Source organism: Lampris incognitus, chromosome 14, assembly GCF_029633865.1.
Source record: "Lampris incognitus isolate fLamInc1 chromosome 14, fLamInc1.hap2, whole genome shotgun sequence".
NCBI lineage: Eukaryota > Metazoa > Chordata > Actinopteri > Lampriformes > Lampridae > Lampris > Lampris incognitus.
In genome coordinates, this window is record NC_079224.1 from 44,305,157 (window position 1) to 44,318,934 (window position 13,778).

Here is a 13,778-nt window from a genome sequence, read left to right on the forward strand (position 1 = left end):
CTGAAATCTGTTGTGGTGTTTGTGTGTCAGTCATGCCTGCTAGAGGACACGTGACGGGGCCTGTAGGGCATCCAGAGAGGTTCAACACTGGTGACCCATTACAACACACCGTCAAGCAGAGGGGGACAGCCCGGCTTCAGCAAGTAGAAGTCCGACCATGTATTTGTTCTCTCCGGTCACTAACGAGGTGACTCCACCACCCGGCTGGAGAGCTGTGCCGTCACATTCAGCTGGCGTAGTGACGGCCGGAACAAACGCGTGGCAGGACTTTTACCCGGGGTGTTCGCCTCTGCCGTGGAGTCGTTGGCAGTGTTAAGACACTTGACTAGTGAGGATTTACATTTCACAGCATCGCAACGACTACAACCGAAATTAACTGCACCCGAAGAAAAAAAAAGTAGAAAACACCGAAATTACTTTTTTTTGGGGGGGATTTTTCTCCCCCAATTGTATCTGGCCAATTACCCCACTCTTCCGAGCCGTCCCGGTCGCTGCTCCACCCCCTCTGCCAACCCAGGGAGGGCTGCAGACTACCACATGCCTCCTCCCATACATGTGGAGTCGCCAGCTGCTTTTCACCTGACTGAGGAGTTTCGCCAGGGGGATGTAGAACGTGGGAGGATCACGCTGTTCCCCAGTCTCCCCTCCCACCTGAACAGGTGCCCCCGACCGACCAGTGGAGGCGCTAGTGTGGCGACCAGGACACATCCAGCTCCCCACCCGCAGACACAGCCAATTGTGTCTGTTGGGACACCCAACCAAGCCGGAGGTAACACGGGGATTCGAACCGCCGATATCCGTGTTGGTAGGCAACGGAACAGACCGCTACGCCACCCAAATTACAATGTTGAATACTGCCGCAGGGAAGTTCGTGGGACCCACAAAACAATATGACAAGTGGACAACCACATAGTAGTATAACGCTTCATTTTTTCTATTAAAAAAAAAAGTGACAACTTCAGGTGAATGGTTGTGTTACATTTAAAAACTTAGATTCACATTTTCAAAAAAATACACAACGCCAACACCCCTGCAGCACACGGTTACAGTTCTGTGCCAGACAATAAAGAGAAGGTAAAGTGACGTGTATCAGATGAGGTTTATGTGAGGCCAGGCTGCATTTCGTTCTAACAACACGTCCGTCTTCGAGTTGTGCGTATGGTATTTTTGAAAGGCAGACAAAAAAAAAAAAGTTGTATAGAAAATGTTTTTACTTCACTATCCACGAAGGATCTTTCTTGACAGTTTCATTCTCTGGGCCCAAAATGGCGACTCCGCACGTCCTCTGGCCAACGCCGAGGTACCTGGCAGAGAGACACGAGAGCCCGGGTCAGAGTGTGTCGCTGTGCTGCGCTAACCTCCCACTCACAGTCGTAGTGGCAGGACAATCACAACGCGTTAGCAGTATTACTACTCTGTCCCGTGTTGTACCGACTGCAGACGGTAGAGGGAGCCCTTGCTGACACCAGAATAAAGTGCAATTACAATAGTAAAGCCGAGGACAGATGGAAGCATGTGCAACTTTTTGCAGCTCAGCAGTTAATAGAAATGAGCTAATTTTGGAGATAATCTCGAGCTGAGGAAGCACGGCTGAACAACATGTGTGATCTGATCATCACAACCCAGGTCAGCGTCAAACATTACCCCAAGACTCACAGCAGCCTGCTCAGGACTACCAGACCATCAAGATTAGTAACAAACGGGCTGATGGGCAGTAGTAGTAAGAGTCTTGGTAGTAATAGTAGTGTTAGTACTACTAGTAGTAGTGTTAGTAGTAACAGTAGTGTTGGTGTTAGTGGTAGTAGGTGTAGCAGTAGTAGGAGTGTTAGAAGTCGTAGTAGCAATAGTAATGGTAGTGTTGGTAGTAGTAGTAGTGTTAGAAATAGTACTAATAATGTTAGAAGTAGTAGGAGCAGTCCCAGAAATTTTGAATCAGTTCATCTAGACACCTCTGTGGCTCAACACAACACAACACAACACAACACAGGAGAGCTAACATGTCAGGCCAGGACTCCACAGTCGACACCATCTACAGGCCAGTGGCCACTCTCTGACAGGGATGAGGATGTGCCCATCCTTGATAGGAAGGAACGCTGGTTTGAATGGGGAGTCAAAGAGGCCATCTATGTGAGGAGGGAACGGCCATCCCTGCCTGAACCGAGGGGCGGGGGGGGGCTAAGAGTACATCCTGTCACCATCTTACAGTGCTGTGATTGCAACTATTCTCCAACCCTCTGTGAATTGTACACATGGTGACTGAAACTCTAGTTAATGATCACCCCCATATCTGCAATCTGCATATGAAACTGGTAGCTGGTTTCGGTCGTTATGCCACTGTATTGTTTATAAGGGTGGGGGTACCTGCAGTCACTGTATTGTTTATAAGGGTGGGGATACCTGCAGTCACTGTATTGTTTATAAGGGTGGCATACCTGCAGTCACTATTGTTTATAAGGGTGGGGGTACCTGCAGTAAGTTTACACTGATGAAGTCACTTAGATGAGTGATGACACGTTTCTCCCATTAAACTTTGTGTCCAGACGAACCGATTCAACTTTTCTGGTATTTTTACACCCAGATTATTGAGCATGCATTGAGACATAGTAGTAGTAGTAGTAGTACAGGTAGTACTGTTAAAAGTAGTAGTAGGAGTAGTATAGATGTTAGTAGTAGTAGTAGCAGTGTTAACAGTAGTAGTAGGATTGGGAGTAGGAGTGTTAGTAGTAGGTATAGCACTAGTAATGTTAGTAGTAATATCAGTTCATCTGGACACGTTTGTCCAGATGAACTGATTCAACTTTCTTTGATTTCCTTACCTGGATTATTGAGCATGCATAAAGACGTTAGTAGTAACAATTTTTAGTAGTGGTAGTACTAGTCTACTATTACTACTATTACTAATATAATATCATATACTACAATAGTATTACTATTACTACTACTATTACTAGGTAGTTAATAGGAGTAGTATTTGTTTGTTGACAGTGGGGGTAATTGTAATAGTGTTAATAGTAATAATACTGGTAGTGGTAGTACTAGTATTAGTAATAGTAGGTATAGCAATAGTATTAGTAGTAATAGGAGTGATAGAAGTAGGTGTAGTAGTAGTAATGTTAGGAGTAATAGTATTAGTAGGGAAATAGTAGCCTTAGTAGTAGTAGTAGTATTTGTTAATAGTAAGTTTCTGTCAAATCTAAAAAGTAATATTGGCCGTCAGAACAGTCGTAGATAAAAGGTTCAATGATAAAAACAAACCGACAGTACTGAAAATACTGATGATGACATGGTATTATCATTACTATCGTGAAGAAGAGGAGTACAGTTATAATCAAGGATTTAAAGAATGAGCGTACCTTCCTGCAACATCCTGGAGGTTCTTGTCGGTGACGGTGAAGAGTCTCTCTCTGTGGCTCTGCTTCATCTCGTCTGTGATGCCGCTTAAGAAGCGACTCATCCCTGTTACCGCACAACGGGGAAAGGGACATCAGTTATACGAGGTTCTACTTCAGAACAAGGAAGAATACTACAAAGAGTCCAGGGAACCTGTCCTCCGATCTTAAGCACTCCGCCCGCAATTTGGGTGTCTTTTTTGACTCCAAGCTCCGTTTCACCAAGGCAGTACAGCAGGGGTGCCCAACTCCAGGCCTCGAGGGCCGCAGTGTCTGCAGGTATTTGTTGCAACCGTGCACTACACCACCTGATTTAACTAATTCCTTTCCCTCCTTGGTCCAAGAGGTGAGCTAATTAGTTAAATTAGGCGGTGTAGTGCATGGTTGGAACAAATACCCGTAGACACTGCGGCCCTCGAGGCCTGGAGTTGGGCACCCCTGCAGTACAGTCTTGCTTTCTCCAAATTAGGAACATCGCAAAAAGTTAAAATTTTTTGGCGCCTCCGGATGGCGTTAGGGCTGCACAATTAATTGAATATTAATCGCGATCACGATTTCTGCTTCCCACAATTAAATGAACACGATCGACTGCGATATTGACATTTAAAATGCGTGCTCCGCCCATGGAACGCTCCCTTTGCATATCAAATCAAGCGCTTCCTAAACTAACTAGCTGACCAATCACAGCCATTTCCTTTAAGCGCCGACCCCAAAGCGGCAGCCTGTGCAAACATCTGCTTGTTGCGGCTGCAGTCCAGAGTGGACGAGTAAGAGCTGCAGTCCAGAGTGGACGAGTAAGAGCTGCAGCCCAGAGAAGACGAGTAAGAGCTGCAGCCCAGAGAAGACCAGTAAGGGCTGCAGTCCAGAGTGGACGAGTAAGAGCTGCAGTCCAGAGTGGACGAGTAAGAGCTGCAGTCCAGAGAAGACGAGTAAGAGCTGCAGCCCAGAGAAGACCAGTAAGGGCTGCAGTCCAGAGTGGACGAGTAAGAGCTGCAGTCCAGAGTGGACGAGTAAGAGCTGCAGCCCAGAGTGGACGAGTAAGAGCTGCAGTCCAGAGTGGACGAGTAAGAGCTGCAGCCCAGAGAAGACCAGTAAGAGCTGCAGTCCAGAGAAGACGAGTAAGAGCTTCAGTCCAGAGTAGACGAGTAAGAGCTTCAGTCCAGAGTGGACGAGTAAGAGCTGCAGTCCAAAGTGGACGAGTAAGAGCTGCAGTCCAGAGTGGACGAGTAAGAGCTGCAGTCCAGAGTGGACGAGTAAGAGCTGCAGTCCAGAGTGGACGAGTAAGAGCTGCAGTCCAGAGTGGACGAGTAAGAGCTGCAGTCCAGAGTGGACGAGTAAGAGCTGCAGTCCAGAGTGGACGAGTAAGAGCTGCAGTCCAGAGAAGACGAGTAAGAGCTGCAGTCCAGAGTGGACGAGTAAGAGCTGCAGCCCAGAGAAGACGAGTAAGAGCTGCAGTCCAGAGAGGACAAGTAAGACCACACAGAATTATTTTAAAAGAAAATATGTTTTGTTCCTAAACTCAATGAATACTCGTGATAAATAATCGTGATCTCAATATTGATCAAAATAATCGTGATTATCATTTTGGCCATAATCGTGCAGCCCTATGTGGCGCATCGGTCTATTCCGTTGCCTACCAACACGGGGATCGCCTGTTCGAATCCCCGTGTTGCCTCTGGCTCGAGTGTTGAGCGTCCCCACTGATACATTTAGCCGTGTCTGCGGGTGGGAAGCCGGATGTGGGTATGTTTCCTGGTAGCTGCACTAGCGCCTCCTCTGGTTTGTCGGGGCGCCTGTTTGGGGGGAAGGGGGAACTGGGGGGAATAGCGTGATCCTCCCACATGCTACGTCCCCCTGGTGAAACTCCTCACTGTCAGGTGAAAAGAAGCGGCTGGTGACTCCACATGTATGGGAGGAGGCATGTGGTAGTCTGCAGCCCTCCCCGGATCGGCAGAGGGGGTGGAGCAGCGACTGGGACGGCTCGGAAAGCTGGGTGATTGGCCAGGGACAATTGGGGAAGACGTTACTCAATAGTCATACATCAGTAATACAGGCCTATGTCTGTTTCAATGCATATGCCCCCCACCCTTTGCGCATGCCTTGAAATTATTTCCCCCCCCTTCAGATGAATTCTACGGTCCGTGGTACACAACAAAGCTGGTTAGGCCTGAAACTGACCCATCGAATGGGGGATCCGGTCCTGCACTTGAAGGGAAGCTCACCTTTGTCGGCGGGCGCCACGGGGGAGTCCACGGCGGAGAAAACCGACAGCTTGGCTTCATCAATGTCCTGCTGGCTGAACTGACCCGTGCGGGCCCAGTCCACTCCTTTACGGAAAGCTGACAGCGTCTGCACCGAGTTGGGATCCCTTATGGAGGAAGAGGAAGAAATAAGACGTGTGGAAAGGTTAATGGAACACAACTTACTCCTGTTCACAGCATCACTTACTGGTTTCCATCCAACTGTGACAAAACGCAGCGTGAATGTTGTCAAATAAATCATGTGAATTAAGGCGTGCCTCCATTACATCTGTCAAATGAATAAAGGCTGGAACGTAGTTCCATGTGTCCTACGTCATGTGTCCATACTTCACCCACCAGAGAGATGGACCAGTTAAGAGGAAGGAGAAGATGATCATGTGATTAAATTCACGGTTCATTTTTTTATTTATGTGTTTCCTGTGCCAGTTTAGCAGGCAAACTTTTTATCTCCAAAATAAAAAAACAACTTAAGTCAGCCTTAAAACTTTTTTTGCCGGGCGTCCAGGTGGCGTGGTGGTCTATTCTGTTGCCTACCAACACGGGGATCCCGGTTCGAATCCCCGTGTTACCTCCGGCTTGGTTGAGCGTCCCTACAGACACAACTGGCCATGTCTGCGGGTGGGAAGCCGGGTGAAAAGAAGCGGCTGGCGACTCCACATGTATCGGAGGAGGCATGTGGTAGTCTGCAGCCCTCCCCGGTTCGGCAGAGGGGGTGGAGCAGAGACCGGGACAGCTCGGAAGAGTGGGGAAATTGGCCAAGTACAATTGGGGAGAAAAAAGGGGGGGGGATCCCCCCCCAGAAAAAAACTTTTCCTGCGATATTGAGGAAGTTTCATTAACTTTTGCCATTTCCATCCAGTTTTTCTAGTGTGATACTTCATTTCATGCATAGAAATGCTTTTATGGAAACATGCCAACGCTTACATGTTACTCCGGTGCCTAACTGATACTGAGTTGGAGCACATTTTCTTTTTGGCACAAAAAACAAACAGAATAAATAAATAAATAAGAAAATCTACAGCTTGTGAACCTATAACTCTGCCAGAAACAGGCAAAATGTACCAACATTCATTCAGTCATTCATTCATACTCGTGTCCCATGCTGGTCACCTGTAGGAGTAGAAGGAGAAGAGCCCGCCCCCTCCCATCCTGGCCCCGCCTCCATAGGCTCCGCCCTTCTCCCGGATCTCACCATGGAGGAACTTGGCTGTCATCATTCTTGCCAAGACACACAGACTGAGAGGAGGAGGAGGAGGAGGAGAAAAAGGCAAAGAAGACAAGCAGGAGGAGGAGGAAAAGGTCATTATGTACTATAAAGAAAGTCTGGCAGATATACCTAGCAAAACGTCCATATGAAATTCTGTGTGGAAAGGAATTTTATCAAGTATTTCAGGTCAAAGGTCACACTAAAAGTAACACCGGAAGAACAATTACGTAGGAAAGTGTCACGCTGAAATAATCTGCCAGTGGTTACGCCGAAAAGTCAGCCAGTGAAAATAAACACCACCACTTGTACCAAAAATTCAGTAGCTAAATTCCCAGAGTCTCCTGGTTCACATCCTACTAAGAAGTCACCACAGAGAACACGTGGAACGCTCACCTGGCGTAGTCCTCGTGGACAAACGGGACGGTCCGCACGCACTCGCTGACAAAGTTGATGGGGAAGGGCATTGGGAAGAAGGTCTTCATCTGACAGGGGTGAAAACTGGGCTCCTGGGAACAGTCGGGTCATGTGAGGATATCAGCAGTTAAACAGTGGTCAGTACTCCATGTCAGTTTACCCGCCGTGTAGCACTGTGCAGCACGACAAACGCCCCGGGACTCGTCTGTGTGACATTGAGCGTCGACACACCCACCTTTTCTAGTTTTCACAGTACAGACAGACGGTGCATAGTCAGAGACAAGACAGCCTTACTTGTGGTTAAGATACCAATAACCTGCGGATATTTGCAGTACGTACTGGCACACACGGGTACAAGGACAACGCCACCTCAATTACCGTACGGTGTCTGAGGTGGGAACGGTGCCAAACAGCCGATGCTTCACTATGACATTAAAATGACAGCCGAGTCCAGACTGGAAATCATTTTTGCACTTACAGAAATGAGTTTCCTGCTCGGCCCAGATCCAGCGGCGGCTGAGGGGTCGAACTGTCTCTGAGAAAACAGGAAATGAAGTAAATCATGACTCTAATTAGCACCGGCTGACTGTACAGGCTCATCATCGTGAGACGCAAGCGTCCCAAGTTCCCATCTCGGTGTGTTCCCGTGTTAAAGCGCTACCTCGATGATGTGAGGTCGGACCACTTTGCGGTCTTTCCTGTTGCAGGCGATATCCTTCATGAACCCGTCCAGCCGCGTCGCCACGTCAGACATTTTCTGCGGCGTTGCGTTGACAGCACATCTACACGGAAAAATGAGCAGAACCCAGTTTTTTTTCAGAACCTTTAACAGTAGAACGACCAAGGGCGTCATTTTGACTCTCTTGGATTTTCAAAGTTTAATAACTTTGTGGAAAAAAAAAAGATACAAACCTGCTGCTCCCTGAATGCTCCTAAAATTGCATATATTTGCATTAAAATGAGTTTTAGATCGATTGCACACAAAAAAAAGAGAGTTATGATAAGATCTGCCTAAAACGACCATGGGCGGTCAAAATAACCGCCGGTTTTTAAACTCTATATTCTGTCAGGTAAATACCCAGTTGAGATATTAATGCATTACACATGTTAGTATGTCTGTTAGGGAACTAACTAACACCAAAATTAACATTTTAACAACTATAATAGTATTTACAAAGTACATACAAAGTCAAACACGTTTTTGGTGGGTGTCAGACTCCGCCAAGGTTGTCCCTTGTCTCTGATTCTGTTTGGGATATTCATGGACAAGATCTCAGGCGCAGCCAAGGTGAGGTGTGTGTCTGTTTTGGGAACCTCAGAATTGCATCTCTGCTCTTCGCAGATGACGTGGTTTTGTTGGCTTCATCAGAATGTGACCTCCGGCGCGCACTGGGACGATTTGCAGTTGAGTGTGAAATGGCCGGGATGAGAGTCAGCACCTCCAACTCTGAGGCCATGGTTCTCTACAGGAAAATGGTGGATTGCTCCCTCCGGGTTGGGATGAGTTGTTGCCTCAAGTGAAGGAGTTCAAGTATCTTGGGGTCTTGTTCATGATTGAGGGTAGGATGGAGCGGGAGATTGACAGGCGGATTGGTGCAGCATCAGCAGTAATGCGGACGTTGTACCGGACCATTGTGGTGAAGAGGGAGCTGAGCCAGAAGGCAAAGCTCTCAATTTTCCAGTCAATCTTTGTTCCAACCCTCACCTATGGTCATGAGCTTTGGGTAGTGACTGAAAGGGTGAGATCGCGGATACAAGCGGCTGAAACAAGTTTCCTCTGTAGGGTGTCTGGGCTCAGCCTCAGAGATAGGGTGAGGAGCTCGGACATCTGGAGGTCAGCTCGGAGTAGAGCCGCTGCTCCTTCGCGTCAAAAGGAGCCAGTTGAGGTGGTTCGGGCATCTGATTAGGATGCCTCCTGGGCGCCTTCCTTTGGAGGTTTATCGGGCACGGCCAACTGGGAGGAGACCCCGGGGCAGACCCAGAACTTGCTGGAGGGACTACATGTCCAATCTGGCCTTGGGATCCCCCCAGGAGGAGCAGGAGGAGGTTGCTGGGGAGAGGGACGTCTGGAGTGCCCTACTTAGCTTGCTTCAGCCATGACCCGACCCCGGGGAAGTGGCTGATGATGATGAATGAATGAATAATACTATTTTTAAACAATTTAAACTTCAGAGAGACATGGTGGAACTTGAATAGCAAAATTGAAAAAGTGAAAATACCTGAAGAACAAAACGGAAAACACATATTGCTAATCTAACAAAAATAACAAGGCCTGTAAAACGTGAAATGTAAAAAAAGAACTGAAAATAAACATTGAAACAGTCCCAAACAACGACCGGAACTTAAAAACTACTAGAACGACCATGGGCGGTCATTTTGACGGTTTTGGATTTTCAAAGTTTAATAACTTTGTGGGAAAAAAAAAGATACAGACCTGCCGCTCCCTGAATGCTCCTAAAATTGCATATATTTGCACTAAAATCAATTGTAGATCAATTGCACAAAAAAGTTACAAGATCTACCGAAAACGACCATGAGCGGTCAAAATGACCACGCATAATTTGCGTGTGTTTGTGCGCGTCATGTCACGTTTGTTGTTCGCGTCATTTCCTTCGGAAGTTCAGTTCTTGTTTTTACAGTTCACGTTTTATAGGCCTTGTTACGTTTGTTAGATTAGCAGTATGTGTTTTCCATTTTGTTTTTCAGGTAAGATTTTCACTTTCAATTTTGCTATTCAAGTTCGACCATGTGTCTCTTAAAATTAAACTGTTTAAAAATAGTGTTATAGTTGTTAAAATGTTAATGTTGGTGTCAGTTAGTTTCATAACAGACATACTAACATATGTAATGCATTAATATCTCAGTTGGGTATTTATCTTGGCAGAATATAGAGTGTAAACACCGGCAGTCATTTTGACCGCTTATGGTCCTTTTAGGTAGGAGTGAAATCCCAGTGGTTCTGGTGTTAAATGTCCTTTATCTGGCACACTAAGAGACATGTATGATGAGCTGAGTGCATGAACAGCTGACTCGGTCCCATCACCTCCCATTACAGCAGTGGATTGCCCTCACCTCATGCCCTCCGGGTTGAGGAGGTGTTTCTTGATCCTGGGGAGAGATCGGAGGACTGGACCGAGGTCGGACATCTCTGCTATCCTCTTCATAAACTTCACCTGATGGTCAAACAACCCAAGCGAAAACGCAGCGTCAGAAATAAATCACGGGCATTCCAAGGAGCCAAGATATCAAAGTGTTAGATTTGAAAACTATGGCAAGAGCTGAAACAAGTTGGGTTTTTTTTAGATTATTTTTTGGCGTTTTCCACCTTTATTTGATAGCGATAGTAGAGAGAGAGAGAGTGAGAGAGAGAGAGACAGGAAAGGCAGGAGAGAGAAAGGATGACATGCAGCATAGGGCCCGGATCAGAGTCGAACCCGGGCTGCTGTGGTAAGGACTCAGCCTTACATGGTACGCGCTCTACCAGGTGAACCACCGGGGCGCCCCTGAAACAAGTTTTATTGCTGGCCAAGAAGGTTTGCACTCAGAAGGAATTCTCAGGGAGGTGAATCAGTTCATCTGGACACAACGTTTACTGAGACAAACTTGTCATCATCACCTAAGTGACCTTTTCAGTCTCAACCGACTGCAGGTATCCCCATCCTTATAAACAATACAGTGACTTAACGACCGAAACCAATGACCGGTTTCATATGCAAATTACCGTGACCATTAACTAGTTACACTGGCCATGTGTACTATTCACAGAGGATTAGGGAATATATATATCTCCATCCATCCATTATCCAAGCTGCTTATCCAAATTCGGGTTGCGGGATGCTGGAGCCTAGCCCAGCAGTCATTGGGCAGCAGGCAGGGAGACACCCTGGATAGGCTGCCAGTCACAGGGCCCACACACACACACACACACACACACACACACACACACACACACCTAGGGACAATTTAGTACGGCTGATCCACCTGACCTACATGTCTTTGGACTGATGGAAGAAACCAGAGCACCCGGAGGAAACCCACGCAGACACGAGGAGAACATGCAAACTCCACACAGAGGACAACCTGGGATGACCCCCAAGGTTGGACTACCCCAGGGTTCAAACCCAGGACCTTCTTGCTGTGAGGCGACCGTGCTTACCACTGCACCACCGTGCCGCCACGACTATATAGTTTGAGTTTAAAATTGAGTGGCATTTCAGGACGCATCCAAGCAGCTGTAAAAACCCTACATTTAGTAATTTGCTCTTTGCAGACTGAATTCAAAGAAGAAACTACTCATGTCTACACACATATGTATATATGCTAAGAAACACATGTTATAACAAACTGTAGCCATGTTAAGTACCTGTTCCATCCCTCCAAACATCTCGTGCAGCTCTCCCGCTGGGCTCAGGCTCCGCCCCGCACGGGTCATAGCATACATGTGACCAGAGTATGAAATTCCATTGGCCAGCTCCTGCGCTGACATCATCACAAGCACCCGCAGACGCTCCTCGTCATCGAAGTGTGGGCTGGAGGAAAGATGGAGAGACATGATGGAAAAAAAAAATCCATAGATTGAGGTGATATTTGTGTACTGACTGGCAGAATGGAGAAAACACTTTTAACAAGACTGCTAATTTAATGTAGAATTTAGTTTTTGTATGCACGGTTTATAATTAATATAGAATATAAGTGATGAAAGTGTTCCTCAAGAAGAGGGAGGAACACAGGGTGACGTACAAGAGTGGAGGAAAGTGCACACAGGTGGACTACATCTTATGTAGTAGGTACGATCTGAGATTGGAGACTGCAAGGTGGTGACAGGGGAGAACGTAGCTAGGCAGCATCGGATGGTGGTCTGTAGGATGACTTTGGAGATCAAGAAGAGGAAGAGAGTGAAGGCAGAGCCAAGGATCAAATGGTGGACGCTGAAGAAGACTGTTGTGTGGAGTTCAGGGAGGAGGTAAGACAGGCACTGGGTGGTAGTGAAGTGCTGGATGGCTGGGCAAGCACAGCAGAAATAGTGAGGGAGACAGCTAGGAAGGTACTTGGTGTGTCATCAGGACAGAGGAAGGAAGACGAGGAGACTTGGTGGTGAAATGAGGAAGCACAGGAAAGTACACAGAGGGAAAGGCTGGCGGAGAGGCAGTGGGATAGTCAGAGAGATGAAGAAAGTAGACAGGAGTACAAGGAGATGCGGTGTAAAGTGAAGAGAGAGGTAGCAAAGGCAAAGGAAAAGGTGTATGGTGAGTTGTATAAGAGGTTAGACACTAAGGAAGGAGAAAAGGACTTGTACCGATTGGCTGGACAGAGGGACCGAGCTGGGAAGGATGTGCAGCAAGTTAGGGCGATCAAGGATAGAGATGGAAATGTGCTGACAAGTGAGGAGAGTGTGTTGACAAGGCGGAGCGAGTACTTTGAGGGGCTGATGAATGAAGAAAATGAGCGAGACAGAAGGTTGGATGATGTGGGGATAGTGAATCAGGAAGTACGGTGGACAGAAGGGTACCAGCAAGAGTTAAAGGGAAGGTTTACAAGATGGTTGTGAGACCAGCTATGTTATATGGTTTGGAGACGGTGGCACTGACGAAAAGACAGGGGGCGCAGCTGGAGGTGGCAGAGTTGAAGAGATGTTTGTTCAGAAAAACAAAGTTGAATGTTAAAATGTCAGCAACAGCATCATGGTGGATGTTTAATTTGTTACGGTCAGAACGTGAGGAACATCTGATGAAGATAAAACATGTTTTCAAAGTCAGTGTTAGGCCTGTAATGCTACTCATATCAGTACTCGGTATTTGCAAGTACCCAAATGTAAAAACTTGTACTTGATATGAAAAAAGGCGGTATCGGTGCATCCCTACATTAATTAAGATAATTGCACTGAAATAAAGTCTCAAAAACGGTTTCCTTGAATTGCTTATTGCGACTTGGCATTTGGGATCTCATATCAGTTTGTGGGTTAAAGCTCCTCCTCGGTGTTATCAGGTGTGGTAGTTTGGTGTGATATTGGCAGTAATTAGTAATGATTTAACAGATTTGCATGTAACTGAAGTCTTTGTGTGACTGTTCTTCTCAGATGGTTTGCCATGTGAGTGCAGATTTCTTCTCAGATGGTTTGGGGTGTGAGTGCAGGTTTCTTCTCAGATGGTTTGCCATGTGAGTGCAGGTTTCTTCTCAGATGGTTTGGGCTGTGAGTGCAGGTTTCTTCTCAGATGGTTTGGGGTGTGAGTGCAGGTTTCTTCTCAGATGGTTTGGGGTGTGAGTGCAGGTTTCTTCTCAGATGGTTTGGGGTGTGAGTGCAGGTTTCTTCTCAGATGGTTTGCCATGTGAGTGCAGATTTCTTCTCAGATGGTTTGGGGTGTGAGTGCAGGTTTCTTCTCAGATGGTTTGCCATGTGAGTGCAGATTTCTTCTCAGATGGTTTGGGGTGTGAGTGCAGGTTTCTTCTCAGATGGTTTGCCATGTGAGTGCAGGTTTCTTCTCAGATGGTTTGCCGTGTGAGTACAGG

The 13,778-nt window shown here is 46.9% G+C and overlaps 1 protein-coding gene across 5 annotated transcripts in view; it reads right to left on the reverse strand.

Moving 5' to 3' along the window:
• Positions 1–965: 965 nt before the first annotated feature.
• pitrm1 (pitrilysin metallopeptidase 1) overlaps positions 966–13,778 on the reverse strand; it is a 41,994-nt gene continuing 29,181 nt past the window's right edge. For all 5 annotated transcript variants that reach the window (XM_056293560.1, XM_056293559.1, XM_056293562.1 and 2 more), the window contains 9 exons: positions 11,635–11,800; positions 10,344–10,444; positions 7,933–8,053; positions 7,750–7,806; positions 7,251–7,363; positions 6,761–6,886; positions 5,612–5,757; positions 3,354–3,456; positions 966–1,304 (listed from right to left, as the gene is read on the reverse strand). In XM_056293560.1, coding sequence (XP_056149535.1) covers positions 1,211–1,304; positions 3,354–3,456; positions 5,612–5,757; positions 6,761–6,886; positions 7,251–7,363; positions 7,750–7,806; positions 7,933–8,053; positions 10,344–10,444; positions 11,635–11,800 — 1,027 coding nt within the window. In that variant the 3' untranslated portion in view covers positions 966–1,210. The remainder of the gene's footprint in view (positions 1,305–3,353; positions 3,457–5,611; positions 5,758–6,760; positions 6,887–7,250; positions 7,364–7,749; positions 7,807–7,932; positions 8,054–10,343; positions 10,445–11,634; positions 11,801–13,778) is intronic.